At 34.9% G+C, this 25044-nt stretch overlaps 1 protein-coding gene across 1 annotated transcript; it reads left to right on the forward strand.

The window, feature by feature from the left end:
- Nucleotides 1-4: 4 nt before the first annotated feature.
- On the forward strand, nt 5-24658 carry LOC109031139 (cilia- and flagella-associated protein 44). The gene is made up of 29 exons (XM_019042486.2): nt 5-607; nt 811-973; nt 1421-1569; nt 2001-2164; nt 3004-3134; nt 3905-4055; nt 4651-4844; nt 5872-6114; nt 7411-7539; nt 7988-8185; nt 8918-9059; nt 9863-10052; nt 10541-10805; nt 11363-11529; nt 13698-13916; nt 14249-14356; nt 14529-14561; nt 15096-15276; nt 15749-15937; nt 16623-16820; nt 17783-18015; nt 18356-18599; nt 19677-19854; nt 20276-20450; nt 20860-20998; nt 21481-21677; nt 21959-22184; nt 22552-22686; nt 23872-24658. Exons 1-29 carry the CDS (start codon nt 465-467, stop codon nt 24586-24588), a joined length of 5601 nt encoding a protein of 1866 aa, XP_018898031.2. The 5' UTR covers nt 5-464; the 3' UTR covers nt 24589-24658.
- Nucleotides 24659-25044: the final 386 nt, after the last annotated feature.

The following is a 25044-nucleotide window of genomic DNA, read 5'->3' on the forward strand; positions in this document are numbered from 1 at the left end:
AGGAGGGAATTTGAGGCTAGCTGAATGAAAATCATCATCAATAATTGGCCATTCTATTATCTACAAAACTGTGATAGAATTTAAAATTTAATGATGTAATACTTCATATTAAAATTCCAATTTAAATCAATCTCAGATGAGCAGAATTGGTAGACAGCACAGGCAGATGTAAGAGTAGCAACAAGACTTGAGTATTTCACCCTATCTAACATCAACATGTATCCTAGCAACCATTCATTGCCTCGTCATAGCACTCCTTGAGTTATTTGAACTTGAATTGTTCATCAAACGAGATAACAGCAACAGTCTGAATACATCAGTACCTCACTAGTCCTCCTATATATAGGTGAAAGAACAAAATAGCCGCCTATAATAATTTAGGACATAAACCTATCGTTAATTTTGAATGCAAATCAAGTAATGAGTACAAGAGACTCCAAAAAATTGAACTTTAACTTTACTCAATGCCTTTAACACTGAATGGCAAGAATGAGTCCAGAAGAAATTCAAGGACCGAAAATCGAGAGGTGTATGACTCATCTGATTTGTTATCAAAACCTTTTCTAAGTAATAATTGTCAATTACCGGAGAATATTATCGAACTTCAGTATCCTTTCAAAACAATATCAATTTCTCTCTTCCTTTGAACCTACTCTCCATTCAAATTTCTCTATGTTTCTCTCTGATTCACATGGAATTTAAGAATTACCGAATGTAAATTATTAAATAATACGATTTTCTCATTTCATGACCTCGCTTTTGGCTTTCTCAGTTTGACCATAAACTTATTTTCCTTAGCATATTTTACAGCCACTCATTTGGATATGACTGCCGCTTGCATTTCAATCTAGAGGTAGCCGATGAGAACACACTTCTATTCATTTCTGGCAATCTGATCCATATTTTCAATGTCCAGACAAGAGAGATGAAGTTCCGACGCTCAGCAGGAGGAGGTGGTCTGGGACACATTTCGGTAATGTAATATTTGTTCCATCTATACAATAGAGAATTCGCTGGTGCCTGAAATTTGATGAATTTCGTATTTATGTGGAAACTACTAAGTGAGCTGAATATCAGGATACCCTTGGTTCATGAATTGAACAATTATTGGAGAAGATATGACAAAATGATTTAATCTGCTAAAATATGTATGTTAAGATGGGAAATGCCGCCCGATGATGTCACGACGCAGTGTATTTTCTCACTTTTAAATCTACTTTTATACTATTTCCCATATCAGAAAAAAATTATAAAAAATATTGGGAAATGAGCTCTCTCGGCACTTTCAGATGAAGCAGTAAAAAATTTGTATGCCAAGTCTCCATTATTTCAGCAAGCACCTAACTGTAAATAAAGTGCTTATTTTATTCAATTTACATTCTGAGTTGCCTTACCAACTATTTCTCCTTTCACGTTTCAGAGCAACAAGAATGAAAAATACTCGGATCACATTGCTGTCGCAGAGAAGGGAGTTTCTCCTTTAATTATAATTTATCGATGGCCTCATTGGGATGTTATCTCTGTTTTGAAAGGAGGAGCACTCAGAGAGTATACTTGTCTTGATTTCAAGTGAGTTACTTAAATTGTTTTAAAATGAGGATTTTGAAGTACGAGTGAATCAGCGATTTTCTCAACTCGACGGCTTAAGTCAGCAATCACATAACTCGGTTTGCGACGTCGCAGACTTCCTGTCATACTTAATTTTTATAACGGAAAACTACTCAACAGCAATTCTTTAAAACTGCCATGATTTTTCTTCTCTGTGCGAAGAAAATTCTGCATAAACTTCAAGGAATGATGTCAATTTGTTCTCCTTTAAAAAAATAACATACCTAAAGGCAGTGATTTTCAGACACCACAAACGAGATGTGTGATTGCGGACTTCAGGCCGTCGAATTGCATTTTTAGCTTTGATTTTTATAATAAAAGAATTTTGTTCGATAAATTTTTCGTGTAATTTCTTTGCTTTGACACACATTTTTTCTTCTTCTTTTATCCAGTCCAGATGGAACATTGCTAGCCTCTCAAGGTGGATCTCCTGATTACCTGCTGACCATTTGGGACTGGAAAAATAGCAGTATCATTCTATCAGTTAAATCGCATGATGATCCTGTATTCAATGTGAAATTTTCTCATTACGTTCCCGGCGAACTTGTCACTAGCGGTAAGTTACCTTTTTAAATACTATTCCAATTAGTAAGGATGCTTTTAGGCGTTTTTAATGATGTCTTACAAAAAAAAAGGAGTATGATGTCATGCCAATTTTTGAACTCGGATGGAAAATATTTTGAGAAGACCAAACTCGGGTAAAAATTGGCTATCAGAGCTGTGTTACAAAATACTGTAAAAATTCTTATAGTTGGCTATATAAAGCAATAGGAAACTGTAGAAAATCATACAGCTGGACTATACGAAGCGATAAAAAATTATATAGCCGGGTTATAGTTCCTATTGCCGGGCTACATAGTTTATCGCTTGTCTATAGCTCTTATAGCTGTTGGCTACTTCCTTATTGCCATTGGCTATGAAAGGCTGTAATAAATCTCATAGCCAGCCATAGGTCTATGGTATTTTAAAACACAGATCCTATAGCCAATTTGTACATGGGAAAGGATATGATCAATAAGCTAGTTAGCAATGATGTTGATGATAAGGCCTTCTCTACTTGTTCTCTCAGAACTGAGCCCTCTCCATCTGCGACTCAAGCATTTATTTACAGTTTTGAGGAGTGTGCTTACAGCGACTTTAATGGAAGAAGGCACTTCATAGAAAGAACAGTGTATTACCAAATTTTCACTTGCATTTTTCCTCCTTTTTCGAAACAACTGCACCTATAGATCCGCTTGAAACTTTTGAAAAATAATCTCGACCGAGAAAAAAAATTATTTGAAAAATGCACACATCTGAGGAGACTGATTGTTTTTGGTATCACATTTCTCTTCTTTTTTAAATGTCAAATCTTATTTTTTTAAACGTGAAAACGAAGTTTTGATTAATTGCAAGGAGCGGGACACGTCAAATTTTGGAAAATGTTGCGTACCTTCAGCGGTCTAAAGATCATTGGGAAGCTTGGCAGATTCGGAAAAACAGAGACCTCTGATATTATCGGAGTCTATCCAATGCCCAACAATTATGTAAGTCAATTTTATGTTTTCAAACATTAGATTTTTAGGAGAGTATACAAAATTTTTTCGTTGCAGTTACAGAGAATTTCGAGAGGAGGTCTGGTCTCTTTGTCTATTTTCAAAAGGCTCTATGTAGGTAAACATTAGGCATCTGCCAAAATATTTGAAAAATGGATTATACTTTGATTATTCAGTACAGTTATAAACCTTCAAATTTTAAAATTAATTATTAATCTACAATTCCGAAGGCACATGTATTTATTGTGAAATTATGATATATTCGGAGTGGAAAAGTCATCACAGATGTTGACAGATTGTTTTCAACGAATGTTAGCTATGTTCCAGATGGGTAACTTTTTCTCACCTACTTTCTTAGTTGATGTTAATGGTTATTTTATCACAATTTTAGGTTGGGCATATTAAACATTGAATGTTGTTCAGTCTCGCGTACTTAAATGAACATACCCTTGAGTTTAACCTGTTTCCACCTTTAAGTCCAAAATTTATTCTTGAGTTATGCGCTAAGACTGCTAAGAGTCTCAATAAAGGTTTTCCAAATCATAGGTAGCCTTTACCTTGAATCCATGATCAGGGATTGACTTTATACTTACTTTTTGGATCACCATCATTGATTTATTTACTAAGCAAAGTAAAATTTACTCTTCATGCACATCGCACAAGTTAGTACTACCAAAATTGTAAGGTAAAAATTGTATGATCTGTCAATAAAATCTGGCAGAAGCCCCTCTCAGAATCTGAATTTCTAATGTTTTGAAAAGACACTAACAGGTTGTAGCTGGGGTAATATGCTTTTATGGGAAGATGATGTCATCAAACTGGAAATCACAAGGAAAGGGAGGAAACCATGTCACTCTGGTCCAATTGTTCAGTTCAGATACTATCATGAGTCAAGAGAGCTGACATCTATCAGTAAGTTTTTCTTTTTTGGTGCAACTTTGTTTTCTTTGAACTTTTATCCGACCTTTTAAATTGCGTATGTTAACACATTGGACTCTGTCTTTGGAAAGTAATGAGCAAAGTAGCTTTAATTTCTCCTCATCCCAAATTTTTTTATACGACTAAAGGATATCCTGTCAGCAACATGCAGTTTTCAGTATTATCAGAATCATAATTTGCAACTTCATCTCTTGTTGAGCTTTCAAGTTGTAGAGTATGAATAATTGCGGACCACCAGATATTTCCTTCATTCTGCCGTGCCAAGGAAAAACGCCGTGTGAGCCTTTAGGCGTTGCCAAATTTCCTTTGATAAATCACGAATTTTCGGGAATATTTAAAAACATTTTTCTTTCGATTTTTCTGGGAATTTCGTTCGTAATTTGACCTAAATAGACTAAAAACTTCAAAGATAAATATTGATAACTTTTCTCAAAAATAAACATTTTATCGGAGGAAATTTGGCAACTCTCGAATGTTCATACGGCGTTCTTCCTTAGCACGGCAGTTTTATGAGCTCATTTTTTCCTTTGTAATTTCTTTCTGGCTGACCCTTAAATTACTATTACAGGTATTGGCGATTTTATAAAGGTTTGGAACTTCACTGCTGTTGAGTCATTTTATCCAGCAGAGGATGAAAAATTTATGGAGATGAAGCCTATTTATGAGATTCAAATCAAAGACAAATTCTCTGTTGCGCATTTCTACTCAATGGCCAAGAGGAGCGGAAAGGAAAACCGAAAAATTCAAAACTGGTTCGGTCAGGTAAATATCGGATTTTGTGGCTTCAAACAAATTCCTGCTCTAACCTCATTTAAAAATCTTGGAATTTCAGTCTAGCTATCTGTAATCAAGGTACCGTTATTCAGACGCAGTAAAATGGTGACACTCAGGAGTAACTTAGGCAGACTCAAAAATTTCAAGTTCAAAGAAATTTAAATAAGTTGAAAGTCTTCTAATGAAAGGAACCATGTTTACGCTATAAGTTTATAAAATTGCCGAGCATGTCCAGAACTTGATGAATTCCTTCCTACATTGTTGAAGCCTCAGTCCAATGGTCAACGAATGAAAAGCATTCATTCATCAAAAATAGAGATGTTTGCCCCTCGCCACGATTTATTTTAATACGTCAATTGTGAGAGTCTGAAGGGCTCAGTTTCATTGCTGCATCAAAAATGTCTTAGTGACAGTTAACAAATTGCTCAAGAAGCATTGCAACATTTCCTTTTAAAATCTTTATGGATTCTCTTGGTGGTTTGAAAAACACCCCCTGAAAACTTCAATTCCAAACATGCATTCGTCAACGAATGAAAACTAATTTGTCCAATAAAACTTTGCAAAATTACAGTGCAACTGAGCCCCTTTGACTCTCAGTCTTTCAATAAAAGGCAACATTACAAGATTTTAAATGCTCATTATGTTATTAAATCCAGAAAAGTAGTTGTTTTTTTTTTAAGAATTGTTTGTGCTAAACTCTCAACATATTTAACAGAGTAAGTTATGACTTCACAATGTTGTTAGTTATTCTATTATTTCAGCACAATTCAAGGCTACTGCAGCAAAGCTGATTTAGGTAGTTAACACATACTTCAACAAGATAGATCGTAGTCTCACAAAATGCCTTACTGAGCATTGAAAAAAAATTTCTTTGAACTAAGCCTCTATAATTTTAAATTTTGCTTTTATTGGTCGTCAATAACTGCACATTCCAAGTAACATGACAAATGCATATCAGTCCAGGTATCACTAAAAAGCTGTGGAATTACCAAAAATGTGTTAAAATTTGTTTTAGGATTTAAATGGAGGTATTTGGGATGTTGATATTTCTATTTCTAGAAATGTCAAAGATCCAAAAAAACTCTACTGGTGTCATGCAAAATCAGTGTCCGATATTGCAGCATCTCCTCATGGTTATTATCTTGCGAGTTTGGGAGAAGATGGTCGACTTTACATTTATGATGTCCAAGCTAAGAAAGTAATTATCATCAAGCATTTTCCTACACCAGGTTACTGTCTCAATTGGCTACCTCTACACGTAAGTTTCATGTTAAAATCAACCCTAGCAGTTAAATCAGCAATTGATACACTTCTGGTGTTCAGTAACTTAATTCGAATGTTGACCAAATCGGAAGTGCTTTCTATCTTTGACTCATTGAATGCAAGTAGAAGAGGCGGTTGGACCGAGTCTAATAGGAACGCTTCAAATTTGAACTAGGTAAAATAGGTTTGAAGTTTTATTCCTTCTTAAGACTTAAAGTTGAGAGTTTAACGACTATTTTTATGCTCAAAATATTTTTTTTTTACTTTGAATTTTTGACAGGAGAAAATGTAAAATTAATTGAATTCAAAACTACTCTCGGCTCATTTTTTTTTAAAATTGTGACTTTTCGAAAATGCGCCATTCTGTTCATCTTGGTCCAATCTAAGTATTTGCTGGCTGTTACTTGGTCACAGAGTCTTTAAAAAATACATGGTTCAGGATCCTGCTAATGACTAATTTTAGCTATTGTCCATAAGCAGTTTCAAAAACATACAAGTTTCCCAAACATTGTAAACACGTGTGTGTTGATTGGTTTATAGGGTTACTAAATTCCATTTGATGATACTTATCAGCAAAAGCATCAAAAAGAACGCCTTGAAGGTAACACGTAAAATGAAATAAACGCTGTTTTATCATTATTCACTCATATTTTTTAATGTGATCATTTCTGTGTAGTTATCACACCGGGAAAAATGTAGGCACTGATTTCTGTATTTCGGGGCTCTTTTGCAAATTGAAGTGTCAAGCCGCTAACACACGTATACTCCGAATGTACATTCTGGCCTATTGCGCATGCGCGGGCATTGAGAATGTTCCTCATTTTGTTCTCTTGAACAACTATAAGTTACAGGAATGAGTAAAAGATCGTCGCGGGTATCTTCTTCTTCTCGTTAAACTGTACATTCTTTTCCAAGAGAATGATGAGTGTACATTCGCGATGCCCGCGCATGCGGAGTAGGCCAGAATGTACATTCGGAGTGTACGTGTGTTAGCGGCTTCATAATTCAAATAGCCAAAGAAAAAACAAGAGCAGAAATTTGAATTGCGGGCCGAGTGGCACCCCCTACTTTTACAAGTCGTCTATGATTGGTTGATCCGCTTGTAGCCCACTTTTTGGAGCCTGTATATAACAGGGATTTAATTTTTTATTGAAAATATCTCGAAAACAAGGACAAATTTATGTCGGACGTTTCGAAGAAATCGAAACTTTTTTCGACGAACGATTTAAAAATTCGAAACTTTTCAATTGTAATTTCTATAATGACTCTCTACAATTTTTTCCTGTCTTAGGTGGCCAAGAGCGGATCCATCATTGTGGCAGGATTTGGTGACGGCTCTTTGAAAGTGTTGATTGCCAACATTCAAAAGCAAATAATCTGTGAGGAGGACGACAATTTTGACTGGATAACAGTAATACAGGTACATCATTCCTGATGTCAGCTCTCTAACTCCCCAAATTTTCAAGTTTTGTCATGATATTCTAAGAGGTCCATCAGGTCGGTTTCCATGATTTTTTTATTATCGGCAGGTAAGAAGAGTTTGCTGTTTTTAAATTTTCAAATATGATTCATGTTTTTATTGCCGCCGTAGAAGCTCTCCGAGGGATTGGAGTGCCTTTCAGGATTTGAGTTAGATGATTTTCATAATCATAATCTTGCTATTCTATCTTGAGTATTTAGTTAAGTGGACCTGGTGAAATGGATGGAGCATAAATTGAAGCATTAGTAATATTTACATAAAGAGTTTCTACAGTTAACTCATGCAGTAGATATTATACATATTCAACTGATTCAGGTCATTTCTCCTACTTCCTTAAAATAATTCTAATTCACCATGATGAATTAATCAATAAATCTTACTGTCTCAGATGAGTAAACCACACCTAAGCACTGTTTCCAAAATTGCTCTTAATTCAAGTGGAACTCTGCTGGTGAGTGGCAGTCGAGATTCAACAATATTCATTTTTGAAGTTTTAAGAGATAAACACGTCGATGTGACTCTACAACCTGTTGGTTTTGTAGCAATTCCTGAGCCTGTGACCTCCCTGAGTGTAAATCCTATGCAAGTAAGTGAATAAGTTCACCTAAGTTGCATAATTTGTAGAGAATGTTGAGAAAAGCTAAAGAGTATATTATACAGTATATAAAGAGTTAGGTAAGTCAGTAGTAACTCAAAACTATTTTTTACAACTACAGACTTCAGTCAGACAGAATTCCAGAATTTTTTGCAGTTTTTGTGCTATGTAAGATGCTCCTCCAAATGATGGCACTAGAATCTCATTTGTTGATTTTTTGGTAAAATTATCCATTTTTCCATTGATTTGTTTGAAATATAGTGGTGGAGCAGAAAAATCAAAGTAACATGAATAACGCGGAAAAAAGAAATTTATCTAATTAACTTGCAGAATTTTAAACATTGTTTGATATCTCTGATATGTTGACATGAACGGCTGCCAGTGTAACATCCTCGAAACATTCAATTAATAGCTGGAGCGTTGGGTTCATCTCAACATTTTAAGAGTTGTCTTGCATATTTTTACATCCAGGATGTTAGTTCAACAAATCTGTCTTTTCTGCGAAGAATTTTTGTGCATCTCAGTACGACAGTAATTTTTCATATGTTTTCACAGAAATAATATAAAAAGCCTTTACTTAAGTCTGGTAATAAAATTCAGAATATGACAGTGCCAACGGCTCAAAAGCATTTGATCGCATCCAAATGTAAATTGTAAACAAATATGAATTTGTTGTAAATTTTTTAAAATCGAATTTAATGTTCTTTTTATTCAAATTTACAGGATAATGTAATTTTGGTCGGTTGCGAGAGACAGAGGCTACTAGAGGTTGAACTCCCCAAGAAAACCCAAGAGTGTGATACTCAAGAATCTTATAAACTGGAATGTCATATTGAAGACCTCACCACTAATTTTCCAATAGCAGGTAATCTTCCTGTTTTATGTGAGACTTATTTTTTTAAAACGAACTTATATTCCAAATATTAATTGTCCCTCAATTTGCTCTTGTTGATGTGCATAGTGATTGCTTTATATTGACTATTGAAACAAAAAAATAAGAACATAAAAAATCCTGCAAAGGTTTCCTCGTATATTGCATGTTAATGTACACACTAACTTAGCACGGCCGTTTTTCATTTTTACCTTCAAGTATTCCTGAGACCTTGAAGCCTCATCAAAAACTGAGTTATTTAACGCACTGCAAACTAAAATAGAAGTAATTATTCCTCCTCAGAAGTTTGTAGAATGGAACCGAATTTTCCTCTTGTGATTTAATGCAAGGAATAATGCACAAATTTGAAAGTTTCTGAGTTTATTTTCAAGCAAAGTAAACGTAGGTATCTATAGTTTACATTCTTCATTGTAATTTGTTGAGTGACATTTAGTCTATAATTCAGCATTTGATAGATGCAATGCACCTATTGTTTAATATCTTAGTCGAAAATTTTTGTTCTAATTTTCAAAGTGTTTTATGCAATTTCCCGAGGAATTTAAAAAGATTGCATAGGAATGTATATTTTAATCATTTTTCCTTAAATTTCCTTGTAAAAAGCGGTTCAGACTAACAGAATTAGTCATTTAAAGTTTGTCAACACCTAGAGGGAGCTGAAAGTGAAAGCACCCATATTGAAACTAAACCAGAGATTGCATTTAACAGCTCTGACCTAAATTTTCCACCTCTTTAAATCAAATTTCATCACTTTTCATTTTAAACTTCTTCATTTCTAGAAACAAACAGGAAAGACGAAAAATTCAAGGTCGTAAATGCTTCTTACAAGAGATCAGGAACCATCTGGTTCTGTCTGGAAAAGAGCGACCCTTGTTGCATTTTTGAATTCAAGAGAGACACCACCGAATCCTTTAATACCATTCTGATTCCTGACACAAAAGCTGCCAGTCTGTCCTGTTTTCAACTTTTGTATGCTTTCATTTTATTCTTACTGTTTTTATTTTCTCAACAGTGTGAAATTTGGAACTCAAAAATTAGAAATCTGTGCTTTGATCAGGAATCTTTCTAGCACAAACAATATTTAATGATCACAAGAAGCAGATTTTAAACAAGAAGCTTAGAATGTCAGGCTCTCGTTAAATTGTTTTTAATAGACCTTATCTATAAATAAAATTTGCTTTACATTAACTGAATAGTGGCAAGCAAAAGAACTTATTGATTGTGAGATTTTCGAAGAAAGACACATACATTCCAAGCAGTTCACAGTGAGTAACATGTGTTTAACGAGAACGTCAATGATGCATCGCAGAATCTCCTGTAGGTAATGTTTTTTTCGCTATATTTTGTAATGCTTAATTTTCTTCATGCTTCCTGTTTAACCTTGAAAAAGCGGAGTAAATTCTCTCAAAGCTAAGTTTGACAAACCAATGTTCTCAGTTGCCCAATTTATATTCTAGGAACTCAGAAGAATTGTTATTTTTTGCCTTCAACAATGGGAAAATTCGAGTGACGGAAACAGATGTTGACCAGAGCGATTTCTCAAAATTCTGGGAACTTTCAATGCATGACAACTTCAATGGACTGATTCCAAAGCTTTGTTTGAGTCATGACCAGCGATTTCTCTTCAGTTGTGGAAGCGATGGCAACATATTTGCTTACACATTGAATTGTTGCAGTGAATATTTCACAGAATACAAGCCTCTTCCCTCCACTTACATTGAGGTAGGAGTTTCTTTTGTTGAATACTTTAAGTATACAAATGACATCATTTGTTTGTCAAATGCAGAACAAGTGTCTGTTTGAATCCCCACCCTTTATTTTGCCCACGGTTTCCGAGAAACAATTTTGTTATTCAGTACAAAGAGCCTCAATTTGAACTGTGAAAAAACTTTGATTATTCAAACATGACATTATATGGATCAATTTTTCCAAGTATTCTCTTACGAACATTCAGCATCAAGCCACAAGTTTTGCCAACTTAACTCATCTATATAAGCGTAAGGTCTGGATAATGAAAAAAATTACCTTCTTATGCCTGAAATTTTAAGAAAAAGTGAGATTGATGGACGACTATAATGCAGCTTCAAGCCATTTATTTGCATAAATATGAGCTTAACTGCTAACGACTTATTTTGTATTTTATATATTTGTTAAAGTCTCAAAATCTGATATTCCAACCCAACTTGCTCACCTGAAAATTTAGCTCCATGGACTTAGGTCTCTTTTCCTGTGGACGGTCAGACTCTATAATAGTTGCATTTTTTCTGACTTGCCTTTAGCCTCTATTCACCGCAATAGATGAGTATGAAGATTTAATATACAGCTTAGAGGAGAGAAAGCAGAATTTAAAACAAGATAAAATACTAGAAGCAATCAACAAGAGAAAAGCAGATACTCGTAAGACTCTTGCCAATCTGAAATTGCAGTATGAAGACCTTCTTAAACGGTAATCTTTACTTCCAAGTTAAAGAGTCCAGATTTTTTTACTCCAGCAGCGTTCAGCTCACGCAGTCTGCGCTACTCATACATGTATTTTTAAGAAGGTTGAAAACCTTGAGCTTGAAAGTATTGGAAATTCTGTTTAAGCAGGATTCTCTTGGATAAACGGATGCGATTAAAGGAGAAGTCCAATTTTTCAGTGAGCTTTTTAGCAAAAAAGCAACATTATTCCTTCTTAATTTTGAGCAAGACCTATCCACACAGGTCAATCATACCTGTGAATGAGTTTTGAGACCCTATTGCGCATTGCGACAGGAACTTAAATGCACTGCATTTCTTATGGGAGAAGCCGATACCACGTCAAACTGGCGGCGGACTCCTAGTTTGAAAATGTGATTTCCTCATTCACAAATGGCCTTTAGATGATTTTTTGAGAGACTATCAAGTCAAATCTATTTGGTCACACGATATAGCCAAAAAATTCTAGTCTACTGCCCAAGTAGCAGTGATCGCGGTAAATAGCGATTTTATCAGTTGATTATCGCGATTATATCGATGGCAATTTATCGCAATATTATCAAATGAAAAATTGCGATTTATGGCGATTAAATTGCTATGCATCGCAATTTTTTGTTCGATAAAATCGCGATCAATTTTCGTCGATAAAATCGCGATTAATCGCGATTTTTGTTTCGGTAATATCACGATAAATTGCCAGGCGATAAAATCGCGATTATATTGCAACAAGATCGAGGATACTCTCTCAGATGTTGATGATCCTAGCGATTTTATCGCGATTTTTCTGTCGAAAAATGCTACTTCCCAAGTAGCATTTTTCAACGGAAAAATCGCGATTTTATCGCCGATAAAGTCGCGATTATCCTCGATTTTATCGGCGATAAAATCGCTAGGATCATCAACATTTGAGCGATTATCCTCGATCTTTTCGCGATTTTATTGCGATTTTATCGGCCCGAAAAAATGGCGATTTTATCGCGATAAGATCGAGGATGATCGCTCAGATGTTGATGATCCTAGCGATTGATAAAATCGTCAAAAAAAAGGGGTTAAAGTTGTCAGCCGATTGCCGTTAGGTTCAGCCGTCAGTTCCTTTGACGGAGACGAGCGTAAAATCCCCGAAGCCTCCGCGGGGATTCGAACCCCAATCGCTACGGTGGAAGGCCAGCACATTGTCACTATGCTATGACCGCTATATGACTTGCGTGTGCGAATTGAAGCCTCTTATACATGGATCGGCGCTTCGCAACCTCACAACTTATGTCTTTGCGTTGACTGACACCGATTTTTCATTGGATTTTTTTTTTTTTTTTTTTTTTTTTTTTTTTTTTTTTTTTTTTTTTTTTTTAATTTTCCCTCCTCTGTATTTTATTTCATACCTTAAAATACGGTTGGTAAAATAAGGTTCTATTGGTAATCTCATCATTCTGTCTCTGTAAAATTACCAATAATAGTGAGATGGCAAAGTTACCGATGGACCTTGGGAAAAACGCCAATAGTTTTTATCGACTGTGGTAGAATTACCGAGATAAAATGGTAAAGTTACCGATGGACCTTGGGAAAAACGCCAATAGTTTTTATCGACTGTGGTAGAATTACCGAGATAAAATGGTAAAGTTACCGGGGATTGATTACCAATAAAAGTGGCATTCTTACCTGAAAAAATCAGTAAAAATACCGGTTTTCAGGTAAGCTTACCAGTCTGTCTTTGTAACATTATACTAATAATTGATAAAAAAAAAATGAGATGGTTAAGTTATCAACGGATCTCGGTAAAAACGGCGGCGGCGGAATAGAAACATCTTTCATATGCGTCATTCATGCGTTAATGAAAAATTGCAATTTATTGCAATTTTATCTCTATAAAATCGCGTTCGATAATATCGCGATTTTGTTGCAATTTATCGCGATTTTTCTCCCGAAAATATTGCAATAAATCGCGACGTCGATAAAATCGCGATACATTCTCCAATTAAATCGCAATTTATCGCGATCACTGCTACTTGGGTTGGGTGATCAGTCAAACCACATCATCTAAAAATTCCTCAAATTTGTGATGGCTGATTTTTTTTTTTCATGAGGAGAACTGATTTTTACCAGGACCTAGCCCATTTTCAATCATGGCTTAACTAAGACCCATTTCCAAATTTGTTTTAGGAATTCCAAACTATCTGATTCTCACCAACTTCCACGTTCTGTTCTTGAGTTAGATGAAAGGATCACAAACTATATCCAGTTGAAAATTCAAAATGAAATGAATTTACTGAATGAGAAAATGGCGTATGATATTGAGAGGAGCCAGCTTGGTCTTAAAAAAGTTCGAGATTATTTCATAGATCCAGTTCAGCACTTCCTCATCACCATTTCAGCATTGAGGTCAGGAAATTTAAGAACTCTGCCGTTTTAATTGCGTTAGGGACTACTAAAATTACTGAGACTAGATTCAAATGAGCTCTAACCGAGCCAAAATTTAGAACCTGTAGAAGACTTCACTCGCCTCTTCATTTATTCATTTAAATTTTTCAAGAGCTAAATGACGTAAGGTCAGCAGATACCTAATCCAGTTTTGAAGTTTAAGGCAAAGAGGTTGGTTCACATTCATTTAACATTTTTGTTGGAGAGAAAATGTAAAAGTCATTTATCTGAAAAAAGTTTTTATATAAACTCCAGGAACTTACAGTATTGTATTTATTCTTGTTTTTTTTCAGACTTGACCAAACAATAATGACTTTTTCTCTGAGAAAATTAGGCTCTGATTTTGAGAAACTTTATCAAGAAGTGAAAATACAGCGAGGTGAAGAAATTCACGTTCAAATGTAAGAAATTTTTCACTTATCCCTTGAAATGAATAAAATACAGTGGAGCATCTTCGTTTTTTATGTTATCCTTTGTGATCCAGAAATAAATGCACTATCCATTTCACAGAAATCACTATTTTTATTAATTGATAAACTTTCTATCATTGATTAAATTTTTCAATTTTTGCAGGGAGAGAGATTTCAGAATGGACCAGATGATTATGTAAGTATAGAAAATAATATTTTTATGAAAATATCGGTAAGGAAAGAGCTTCAATAGTAGTGAAGAGACTCAGTTTTTTTCTAGCCATTGCTAGACTTCATTCACTCAGAATTGTGTTCTATTTTGCTCCATTTTATCTCGAAATTACTTTGTTTGAATGTCCATCTTGGAAGAGCAACATTCGTTGAGAAAAAACCAGAAATGAATTTCAACGAACGAGAATTGAAACTAGTGTCTCGAAAATGATCCATCTTATCTTCCTTTCTAATTTTTTGTCATCAATTTTTGTGCAAATGAAATCATATGATCGTATAAACTAATGAAGTCAGTGATACTCCGCTTTATTTTGTAAATTATAAAGCTTCATAGCAGATCAAAATTTAAAATTCCATGGACGAAAATCGCAATTATGAGGCTGAATCTTTTTATTAATAAAGTTTTCTTCATTTCGCTACAGGTCCTGCTTTGTCCATACACTTTAAGTATTGTATCGTACTTTATACGTACTATCTTTTTTTTTATCCAAAAATATAGGCGAAAGCAGGCGTCATTCAAATTTGAGCAGATGGATGTAGATTTGCAACCAAAATTGGTAGCTGTTGAATCATTTTTGAAAGATGTGGAGCAATTGTTAGTCAAGTTACCTTTGAAAACACGAAGACTACTGGATCGGTATCAACGCAAAAAATCCGAAAGAGAATCACGTGAAAAAAAGGTAAGTTCAAAAATTCTAAATTGATATTATTTTCTGTTAACATTTTAGTGGCCACTCTTGTTCCATGCACTACTGCGAAAGTTTAAATGAAACTCTTACTTTAAAATGTGCTTAGAATCACCCCCTCCGTTCATCAAGTATTTTATAATTTTAGGAGATAACTCGAAACATGAAAATTGTTTGACCATAGAATTACATAAAAGACAGGAATTTTCATGAGGCAAAGGGTAGGACCATTGGCAGAAAAGTTTTTTTCTCTCGACCTTCATTTTTAAAAATCTCTACAATTTCAACGATAAAATATCTTGATGTAACTCAGAGTATATGATCTTTCAAACATAGTTACCATTTTTTTTTATCAATTACTCTATGTAGCGAAACAGTATTTGTTAACTACAACAACTCATTGTGAGTTGCCAGTTGTATTTTCTCCAAAGTTTCTGAGTGGTTGAACGATTTTATATAATTTTAGTGGCACAAGCTGTTACGAGACAAACCAGATGGAAGCTCACTTGATCCGAAGGACGTTGCCTTGTTGGAAGAAGCTGGAAAAAAAATTGGAGACTACAAACTCAAAACTGCCAAAGATTACGAAGTTCCAAGGCAATTTTGCAAGACAGTACTGCAGCAGTTTTTAATGGTGCTTGAATGCAAATTGGAGGTGAGCCTTTGAGAATTTAATGGCACTCGTGTTTTTTCTCTAAGAATTTTGCCTTGGAAGATAATATATTAATGAGAAATTAGAAGCAACATTAGAAAATGCATCCCTTAGCAGCTAATAAACTGCGACGTAAATAGCATGGTTAAGATTAATTTACAAATGAATCGGTTTGTTTGAAAACGTTGTACGACCTAATCTAGTTCCTGATGATGAACCTGATCATGATGTTGGTCGCAAAACTTTTTCACAAAATTGCCATCGCAAAATCTTCTTGCAATATTTTGGAACACCGTCGTTGTTTCTAAGTCATCTTATCTTGTGTAATTTTGGTCACAAAATTGGTAAAAAAGAACAAATTAAGACTTTCCTACCGTAACCTGCTTTTTTCTTAATGCCTGCAAGTCATTTTGTGAGCATTTTAATGTGCTCATTGACTTCACTGCATTTTAAACTAATAGAAAATAGCTTTTTTCAGGATATTTATTTTCCTTGTAACATTGATATTTTCTAAAGTAAATTGAAACTTCATACATTGGGTTCTCTTCACTCACAAAATCACCGCTCTGCAAGGCGAGTGTAAGTTTTAAGATCTTTAAAGCTGCTCTAATTTTATTCGAAAGTTCTTTATTCTCAAAAGTAAAAAAAAAACTTGTCAATGTTTACACGGTTTATCATTTGTCATCAGATTTTTAGATTGAAAAATGATTTCAACACAAGTGTTTTAGCTCTTAGAAGAGAAAAATTGCAGTGCATCACAGCATTATGGAAGTATCATAAAAAATTGACAAAACTGAATGAAGAGCTACCTCCTGAGTATGAGAAGATTCTATCGCCTGTGCCAGAAATCAATGTTTCTCTGGAATACCCAGACAGAGATTTTCAGGTGAGAGGTGGAAAAAACTTTTAAGTCCTTGAGGTAGAAAATTGATATATTTTACTCTTTAGAACAGGCCATCTGCAGATCGAGAAATGGACCTTTTTACAGGATGCTCCTTAGTGCAAAATGTAATCGGAATGTATTCTCATCGAAATCTCATGTAAGACACGATTTATGCAAAAAAAATGATTAATGTAACTCTCTATCAAGATATTTATGTTTTCCAATGCATACAATCAAACTTTCTGCTAATGAAGAACCCATAATCTACTTAAGTTAAATCGCACACCAAACATTACCAGTATAAAAAGTCTCTGCAAAATAAAATCATGGCAACCTCAATTTTGGGGCTGCGGCTCAGCTGTTTCACGTTGCTAACACTCTGAACATCACAGGATGAAAAGGGAACACTGTTCGATGAAGGAGACTGTTAAAACTGTTGTAGAGCGCAATTTGTTTAATGTAAACTCTGATTTTTAATGTGAAAGGAAAATCCAAATGCTCTGTAACTGGTGCTATTTAAAAACGTTAATATCTTAGTTAAGTGTTACTTTCAGTAATTTTCGTGGCAAAAATTGTGCTCTATGTGAAATTTTGAAAGGAAAAGATACTTATATCAGAATGATTTAATTCCGTACCTTGTCTAATGGTCTTTTGTTCAATTGCCAAAAAATATGAGCGTTTGTTGACACATTGTCTAATTGGTCTTTTCTTTCTTAGAATAGATGCTGCTTAGTTTTTGTTAGATGAGGTCAACATCGTCTAATTGGTCTTTTCTGTCTTAGAATAGATACTGCTTAGTTTTTGTTAGATGAGGTCAACATTGTCTAATTGGTCTTTTCTTTCAACATTTATATCAATTTCGGATTCCAAGTTCCATTTGTTAAACCATCCATCAAATAAAATATTGTTGAACAGCCAGTCATCCGCTATGACTAGGGCTTTTATATATTTTATTATTTTTTTAGGAGGATCCCCAGGAACTTTTTTCCCCGGACCCTGAGTCCTATGTTGTGTCCTCTTCGTCTGATGAAGAGTTTGTAGCTGAAGAGTCAATTACCGGTCAAGGGCCTGCTAGCAAGGATAAGACTCCGCTTGTGTGGCAAGATCATATCTCATCTAAATTGCCAAAAAATTATGCAGATGTAATGAATGATGAATTCTATCCAAATTTGGACCCCAAAAATGAAACTTTGGTCAGGTACATATTGCAAGACTTACATAATCGACTTCGTATTTAGCCGTAAAACCAGTATATGATCAGTATTAGTGTGATGAGGCTCAATGTACTTTCTTTCATAAATTAGTTAGAAAGTATGTACCAATCGAGCTCCATAATTACTACTCAGAAATGTGAAGATTAAATAATGCGTTTTTCAAAAACGCTAATAATTTAAAAAAAAATAAAAATAAAAAAAAAAAAAAAAAAAAAAAAATATGACAACGTATCCTGTTGATGCCAATTAGGTGATAAGTTACACGTGGGAACTTCAATCACTGAATAAAAGATAATCCGATCTTACTTGCTTTTTTTCAATTAGGCTCCTAAAGAAGCAGGCAACTCTTATGAAGAAATCAGAGCAGGTTATCTCAAAATTTGATGGAAAGTTAGAGAGCCTAGCTGAAGAAAGAGTAAAGCTCTCCGTGGACATCATTTTCAAGGAGCTTTACCTACTCACCTTGAATCAAGAATTAATCATCATCAAGAAATACGAAAACCGAGAAAATGAAGGTCTTGCAGATGTCGTGCGCAAGTTAGAAGAAAAAAGCAAGGAACAAGATCTTGTAAGAACTCAGTATGATACGATTTGTTGCAAACAAAAGCTATGAAAGGATTAAATGGGCGGATAAGTGGAATCAGCCGAACTGTATTTCACGTCACCTAATTTTCTTTTGTGTTTATTTTTTCAACAGAAAATTAAACCACTTAACACTTCTAAGCCTCCTGCAAATGAGCCAGTTGCGCCGGTCACAGAATCAAGTTTTGATGCTTGAGTCTTATGGATTAGCTAAAAATAATAAGATCTGTCTAAACAGCAATTTTCTACATTTAATATTAGCCGAGATATTGCCCTTTGAAAAGTCGGGTTTTTAACATCATCCTCCGTGGTAATGACACCCTTAGTGTCTTTCATCTTGCTTTCATCCGAGTTTCACATTGAACAACCAGTGCAAAAGTGCGTCACACTGACTGATGAAAGCAAGATGGAAGAAACCAAGGGTGTCACTACCGCGGTGGATGACGTCAAAACCTCGACTTTTCAAAGGGCGATAGCTCCGTTAATATTGAACACAGAAAGTTGCTGTTTGGATGGATCTTATTATTTTTAGCTCATCTACAAGAATCAAGCATCAAAACATGATTATGGGATCAGCACAACTGACCCATTTACCCCAGATTATGAAAAAATTCACTCACAAAATTTCAAGTTTCACAGTGGCTCAGTTTTAGGGTCAAAAAGTGAAACATCGAGAAAATTTGGCAACGTCTGATGTCGTCAGGCTAATTCCAGTTGAAGCCTTTGAAATTTACCTAATTTACCTTTGTCAAGCGCACCTTGCTTCTCTAGTCCTGTTCTTCCGACAATAATTTTTGCAAAAACTATTCACAAAAATTTTGTTCACATCGGTAAACACTCCTTTTTTCTCTCTAGCCTTAAAGCACTTTTAAAGAGCTTATTTGCTTGTTTTATAAATGTTCTGTTCATTGTGATCCCTGTATTTCGCCTCAATCATTTTATTCCTGAATTCATTACCCATTCATTATTTTACTTTGTTTATCCAGTTCTTTGTTCACCATCTTTGTTTCAAAAGTGAATAAAATAAAAATAATAAAATAATGACTCGCATGTTGATTCACAGATAGAAGAACTTTGTCTGCGGATTGAGGATAAACTCCAAGAACTCAAGTCAATGCAAGATGATGGTCTGAGAATGACGAAAACTTTCTATGAAACCATTGAAGACTCCAAACACGCCAAGTATCTTAAGAGAATTTTCTCCAAAAAACATGCCTCCAGAAAAGCATCTAGCGAAGGAGGTGTGCTCTTTATGCAATGAGTAATGCTGTCAAATTCAAATTTTGTCTTGTATTATACATGTCTCGTAAAATTTGACTGTTCAAAAATTTATACAGTCCAATCGTAATTTGATCATTTTAAAGACCCAAGTAACAGATGAAACCACTATCATTTTGAGTGAAAAATTGAAGACAGATTCCTTTTCCGAGCATTACCTCGCTACCGACTTCGGGAGTTTTGCTTGAAAAAGACAGTTTAAATAGATTAGATTGAAAAAACTTTTTTAGTGATCTCAATTTTATTTTGAAAAACTTTTGGAGGGAGGGCAGCTGATTAAATTTAAAAATTTGCTGCAAAAAGGCTCTATGTTAGTGCTTGCTTTCCTTAGATTTTCTGTAAGTTTCCTTACAATAGTAACCTAATAGGAATAATATGTTTCAGGAATTCTAAGGGATAGTCTACTTTCATCTTCATCTGGGAGTTCAGAATCTGAGTTAGAATTTGATTTCCCAGCTTCATCGAGTAGAAGCCTCAGCTGCTACAGCACGGGTAAAAACTGTCCTGCAAGCTGCGAGTTGGAACTGTACCAACTAGCCCATTCCTCTCATTTAAAACGGTAATTACTCAATTTATTGTCAACAGCAGCTAGAATTTAATAAAAATATGACAAAATGGCAATGCAAATTTACCCTGTGAATCAGCTTGATTGATGAATAAAGGTCAAATAAGTAGGTAAGCTACATCAAAAAGTATAAATCATAAGTTCGATTTTCACTGTCATTCATAAGAAATGCAATTTTTCTGAGGTATCAGCCATGGATTTTTATGTATGGATTTTCCCATACGAGAGAGTAACTCATTGGAGGAGAGCAGGGTGAAGTTAAAGAATACTAAATAATAGAAATAATAAAGAATACTAAATAATAGGTGAGTGTGACTCATTGCTACTGTACAGACTATTTACTAATCTTGTGTTGTACGAGGAATTGTGAAACAACAAAAATGATGTGCTCTGTGAATTTCAGACGTGAAATTAAACATTCCATGAAGAAGAAAAAAGAAGAAATTGATTCAATGAAGATAAAATTAGAAAGCCTTGAGAACAAAGTGCGCCTTATTGAAAATGAATTACAGCTTAATGAAAATAAATTGAAAGATGTTCGGGTAAGTTCCTTGCGCAATTTGTATGAGATGCAGAGGCATTTTAATCACCTAAGGAAATATCTGCATTGATTGCAGTACACTGCGAAGATAAACAGTGAAGAGAAATGTCAATTCCTAAAAACCCAAGTTTAATGAGTTTGCAAGTCCTTCCAGCAATCAATAAAAATTTAGAAAAATCGCAGACTTCACAGAGTTATAAATAAAAAATAATATCCTCAAGTAATGATCTACTAGTACCTAATTTAGTCAGAATAGCAAGGAACATTTTGAAGAGGAACAAGAGGATTCAATCCCAGAGTTTATTTCTGTCTAGACTTTTTTTTGGCAGAACTTTTCGTTTGAAAATCCATCCCCTTTTTCTGAAAATCTGAAGTTTTTTAATGACATCTAAGCTTCTGCTTCATGGATATTTATCCTGACTTCGTAAAATTATTAAATTTGCCTTTGAATATTTGTTTTTCTTCTTTTTTCCCCATTCTTAGCGAGAGAAGCAAAAAGAGTTAAATCAAGTTGAAACAGTAGTGGTTCTAAATTTAGATCAACTGTGTCACTTTCGATCTTCAGCTGAGTTGGAGGATCTTGCGAACACTGTATTGTTTCCACGGACCGAGTGGGAAAGGTTGCATTCAAGATTGAACGAACTGAAAGACGAGACTGAAAACATCAATGTGGAGGGAAGGTGAGCCTAAGCGTCCAGCACTTTTTTTCTTTTCCTTGCATCTTCCTAAAATTTTTGCAGCTGTATGGAGTCGGTAACAAGTCCGTCAGAATAATTTGTAAAAAATAAATGGATTGGTATTGGTCTGGTATTGAATTTGAGGGTCTGTATTACTATCTTTGTATTTATATAATGAAACTTCCTCTGGTTATTGCTTCTATACACTTGAAGATATGATAGAGGTTGTCTAATTACGAAAATGTACCTCTTAATTTTTCAACTTAAAAGCAAAAATATTTCAGGAGAAAGCAAACACATCTGCACAGACTGAACCTAGATTGCAAGAAAATGAAGGAAGAAATTGCTGAACTAACCGCAAAAATTTCCGAGACGATCATAACCAAGTTTGGACAGGCAGTAGACGTGGACTCTTTAGAAGAGATAGTTCTGCGAAGGCTTTTGGGTGAAATTAGATCCACTCTACCAGAGGTGGAAGAGGAGATGTGGAAAGAAAAAGAACTGAAATTGGTAAGACGCAAACATTCTCTTGAAGTTTTAGTGGCCAGATTTCATGACATTCCAAGCCCTCTCACTTTAGATTATGAGAGAATGCTCTCTAAATTCAAGTAATTGGTTGTTCGCTCAGAACAATCATAGATAACTACATGATATTTTTCACCATAATCTTGGGGTTGACGAGGTGGCCACAGTAAGTTTGAATTAGAATTATCTAAACTTTTTAAATTGTGCAAGCGATGATGAATTTAAGTTTTTCATTGATACAATATGCCGAGAAACACTTTTAAAGAGTAGCTTTTAACCAATTGTAAGAAAAGCCTCTCATCATGGGCATGGGAAAGTACTTTTAAATTCTTAACCTTCTTTGTATGACTAGGATAATCTAAGAAGGAAGGAGGAGTTGTTGACGGCTTTGACCAAGAAAAACACGGAGAAAGCGGAACTACTTACTACTCTAGAGGAGGAATATGGGAAACTGAAACATACGATTGAGAAACAAGAATACTTGAAGGTAAGATATTCCTCACGAAGCTCTTTGTGCAACTGATCATTCCCGTAAATTTGATCTATTAAGAGGAGCAACGACTGGAAAGATGGTTTGAACTTCGTGCAGTGGGTGCAAGAGGGGTACTCACACGGGTATCTGCTAATATTTCATTCATTATAAGGCAAGTGAGTGCACAAGTTTATTTGGAATTTTTACTTGATATATTTTTCACAGTTCATTAATGTTTTATGGACAAAATTCTGAGAAAATCACTTATTAGATACTTCTTTAAGACATAAATTAGTGACGGAGATCTTGAAACACCGTAACTGAGAAGTACCCATCTTTCACCTAGCGCCTCAACTCTAATACCATTCCAAATATAATAGATCTTGCTCATTCTGAACAGCTGAGAGATTATTCACTTAGACAATTGGATGTCCTCTAGCAAATACGATCCATCTATATTTTTGTGCAATTCAAAGATTGGAAGAGAATGTGATGAGATGAGTTTTGCTACAGGACCTCTTATTAAACTTACAATTACACTCTGTTCACGAATTCGTTAGTTTCATGATGCGAAAAACGCTTTAGAGTTCATCATATATAGTGGAAAAATTAAACTCTGCAAGACCTTTATCAAATTGGTCAAAACTAACTAATATTCAGAAAAAATTAGTCAGAGCTAATTTGACAAATTTAACTAAAACAATCTAATTACATTTCAGATTTCTTTAAAAATCAAGACAGAATTAAGTCTCTCAAAGTTTCATTAAGAGCCGTAATGATAATCAAAATTAAAGAAGCAATCATAGTAATAAAACGACTAAGTTAAGATGACTGAAAGTTACCAAAATTGTTAAGTCGGCCCAAAATTGTCATCTGAACTGGAAAGGAAACTCCAAACTGAGGGGTGTGCGAAGTGAGCAGAATGAGCAAAAGTGGATTTTTTCCAAGCAGCTATCACATGAACAGTCCAAGTGTATGCATGCGCACACGCACACTGTCAATGTCAGATTGTACAGTCGGGATTGCTTGTGTAATAGCAGCTTAAGAGGTGTCACTTATTAGAATACAAATGTAAAATTTCCATCAAAAATTTTGATGTGTTGATGTAAAATGTTGTTGTGTATGTTGATGTTGTGTTGATGCATTTGTTTTATTTCATAACAGTATGACCAAAACGTTTTCCTCATTCATTTTTTCTAGAACACCAAGAGTGTGAAAATTGGAAACGAGTGGCGAGATGACATCAATAAACTGATGAAAATAAGAAACCATTTAAATCTAAAGCAAGAAATCCTCCAGAACGAGATCAGGAGCTTGAGTTTCAAGGGTCGACCACTTCCTCCAATAGTGAGTCCCCCTCCGCCTAAAATCGAAGATTCGGATGATGGTCTGTCCAAGGCGATCCCTAGCTCTCTTCCCTGCATTGATAGAACACTGAAGAAACAATCCAAAAAAGTCTTACTGCCGACAAATATGGAGGACAATCTTCAGGAGTGGCTCCTTGACAAAATCGAAGCGATAATCGCACTTTTGGACTCGCCCTCCTCTTTCAAGGACCTGGTCATCAAGCAGCTTATTGATGATTTGGCCAGTGCGATTGAAAGTAGCAGTGTAAAAGAGGACTTCGTTTTGCTGTCGAAAGAAACACTAGAAACAATTCTGGAGATGATTCAGGTGGAGATTGCCCCTCAGACGCCTTCTAGAGCATCAATGGAGAAGCTCGTCAAAGAGACCCTTCAATCGCTGTATAGGTCAAAAATTGCCGTTGTCAAAAAAGTGCCTCTGGGATCAGAGGAGCTGAAATACGAAGAAGAGCTGGACAGAACATCTGCAGCAATTGTGGAGTCCACACTTAAAAGCGTCTTGGAACGCATGAGGAGAAACTCAGCTCCTCCAAGCCTTGATTCAACAAGTTGAGTGGAAAGTTGTTGCCAAAAGTGCTCAGTTAGATGAGCTGCTTATTGAGCTCTTAACGCTCCTTCATCAAATGACTTTCATTGATGACTTCTAGGTTAAAAAAGCTGGTAATAACCAAATACCGATCCCTTCTCCAAAAAGAAAAAAAGAATCAAGAGACAGAAATAACTTGTGAAAAGATGATGAATTCAATGAGTCAAATTAAATTCTTTTTAAAAGTTTTATATTATTTTTTTAACGCCTTTCTTAATATGATACAATTACTGTACAATTTTACAATCTTTTAGATAATAATCTAAATAATGACTATTCACAAAACAAAAAATATAAGGTACCAGTTGAAATAAAGCCAGAGCTTTGGAGGATATTTGCGTTGAGGAGAACTATTCCTACTTCCTTTCTAGTCCAAGAAGAATTGCTCCGCTTCAATTTCTTATTGAAACAGAGCAAAGCATG

The sequence above is a fragment of the Bemisia tabaci genome, chromosome 3 (genome assembly GCF_918797505.1).
Source record: "Bemisia tabaci chromosome 3, PGI_BMITA_v3".
NCBI lineage: Eukaryota > Metazoa > Arthropoda > Insecta > Hemiptera > Aleyrodidae > Bemisia > Bemisia tabaci.

What these genes read in the sequence shown, in the direction of transcription:
- LOC109031139 (XM_019042486.2), top strand. Translation starts at nt 465, where the DNA reads ATGCCTTTAACACTGAATGGCAAGAATGAGTCCAGAAGAAATTCAAGG. An exon ending in CGGCGAACTTGTCACTAGCG is followed by an intron (nt 2,165 to 3,003) that starts GTAAGTTACCTT and finishes ATTAATTGCAAG; the next exon opens with GAGCGGGACACGTCAAATTT. An exon ending in GAAGAAATTCACGTTCAAAT is followed by an intron (nt 14,357 to 14,528) that starts GTAAGAAATTTT and finishes CAATTTTTGCAG; the next exon opens with GGAGAGAGATTTCAGAATGG.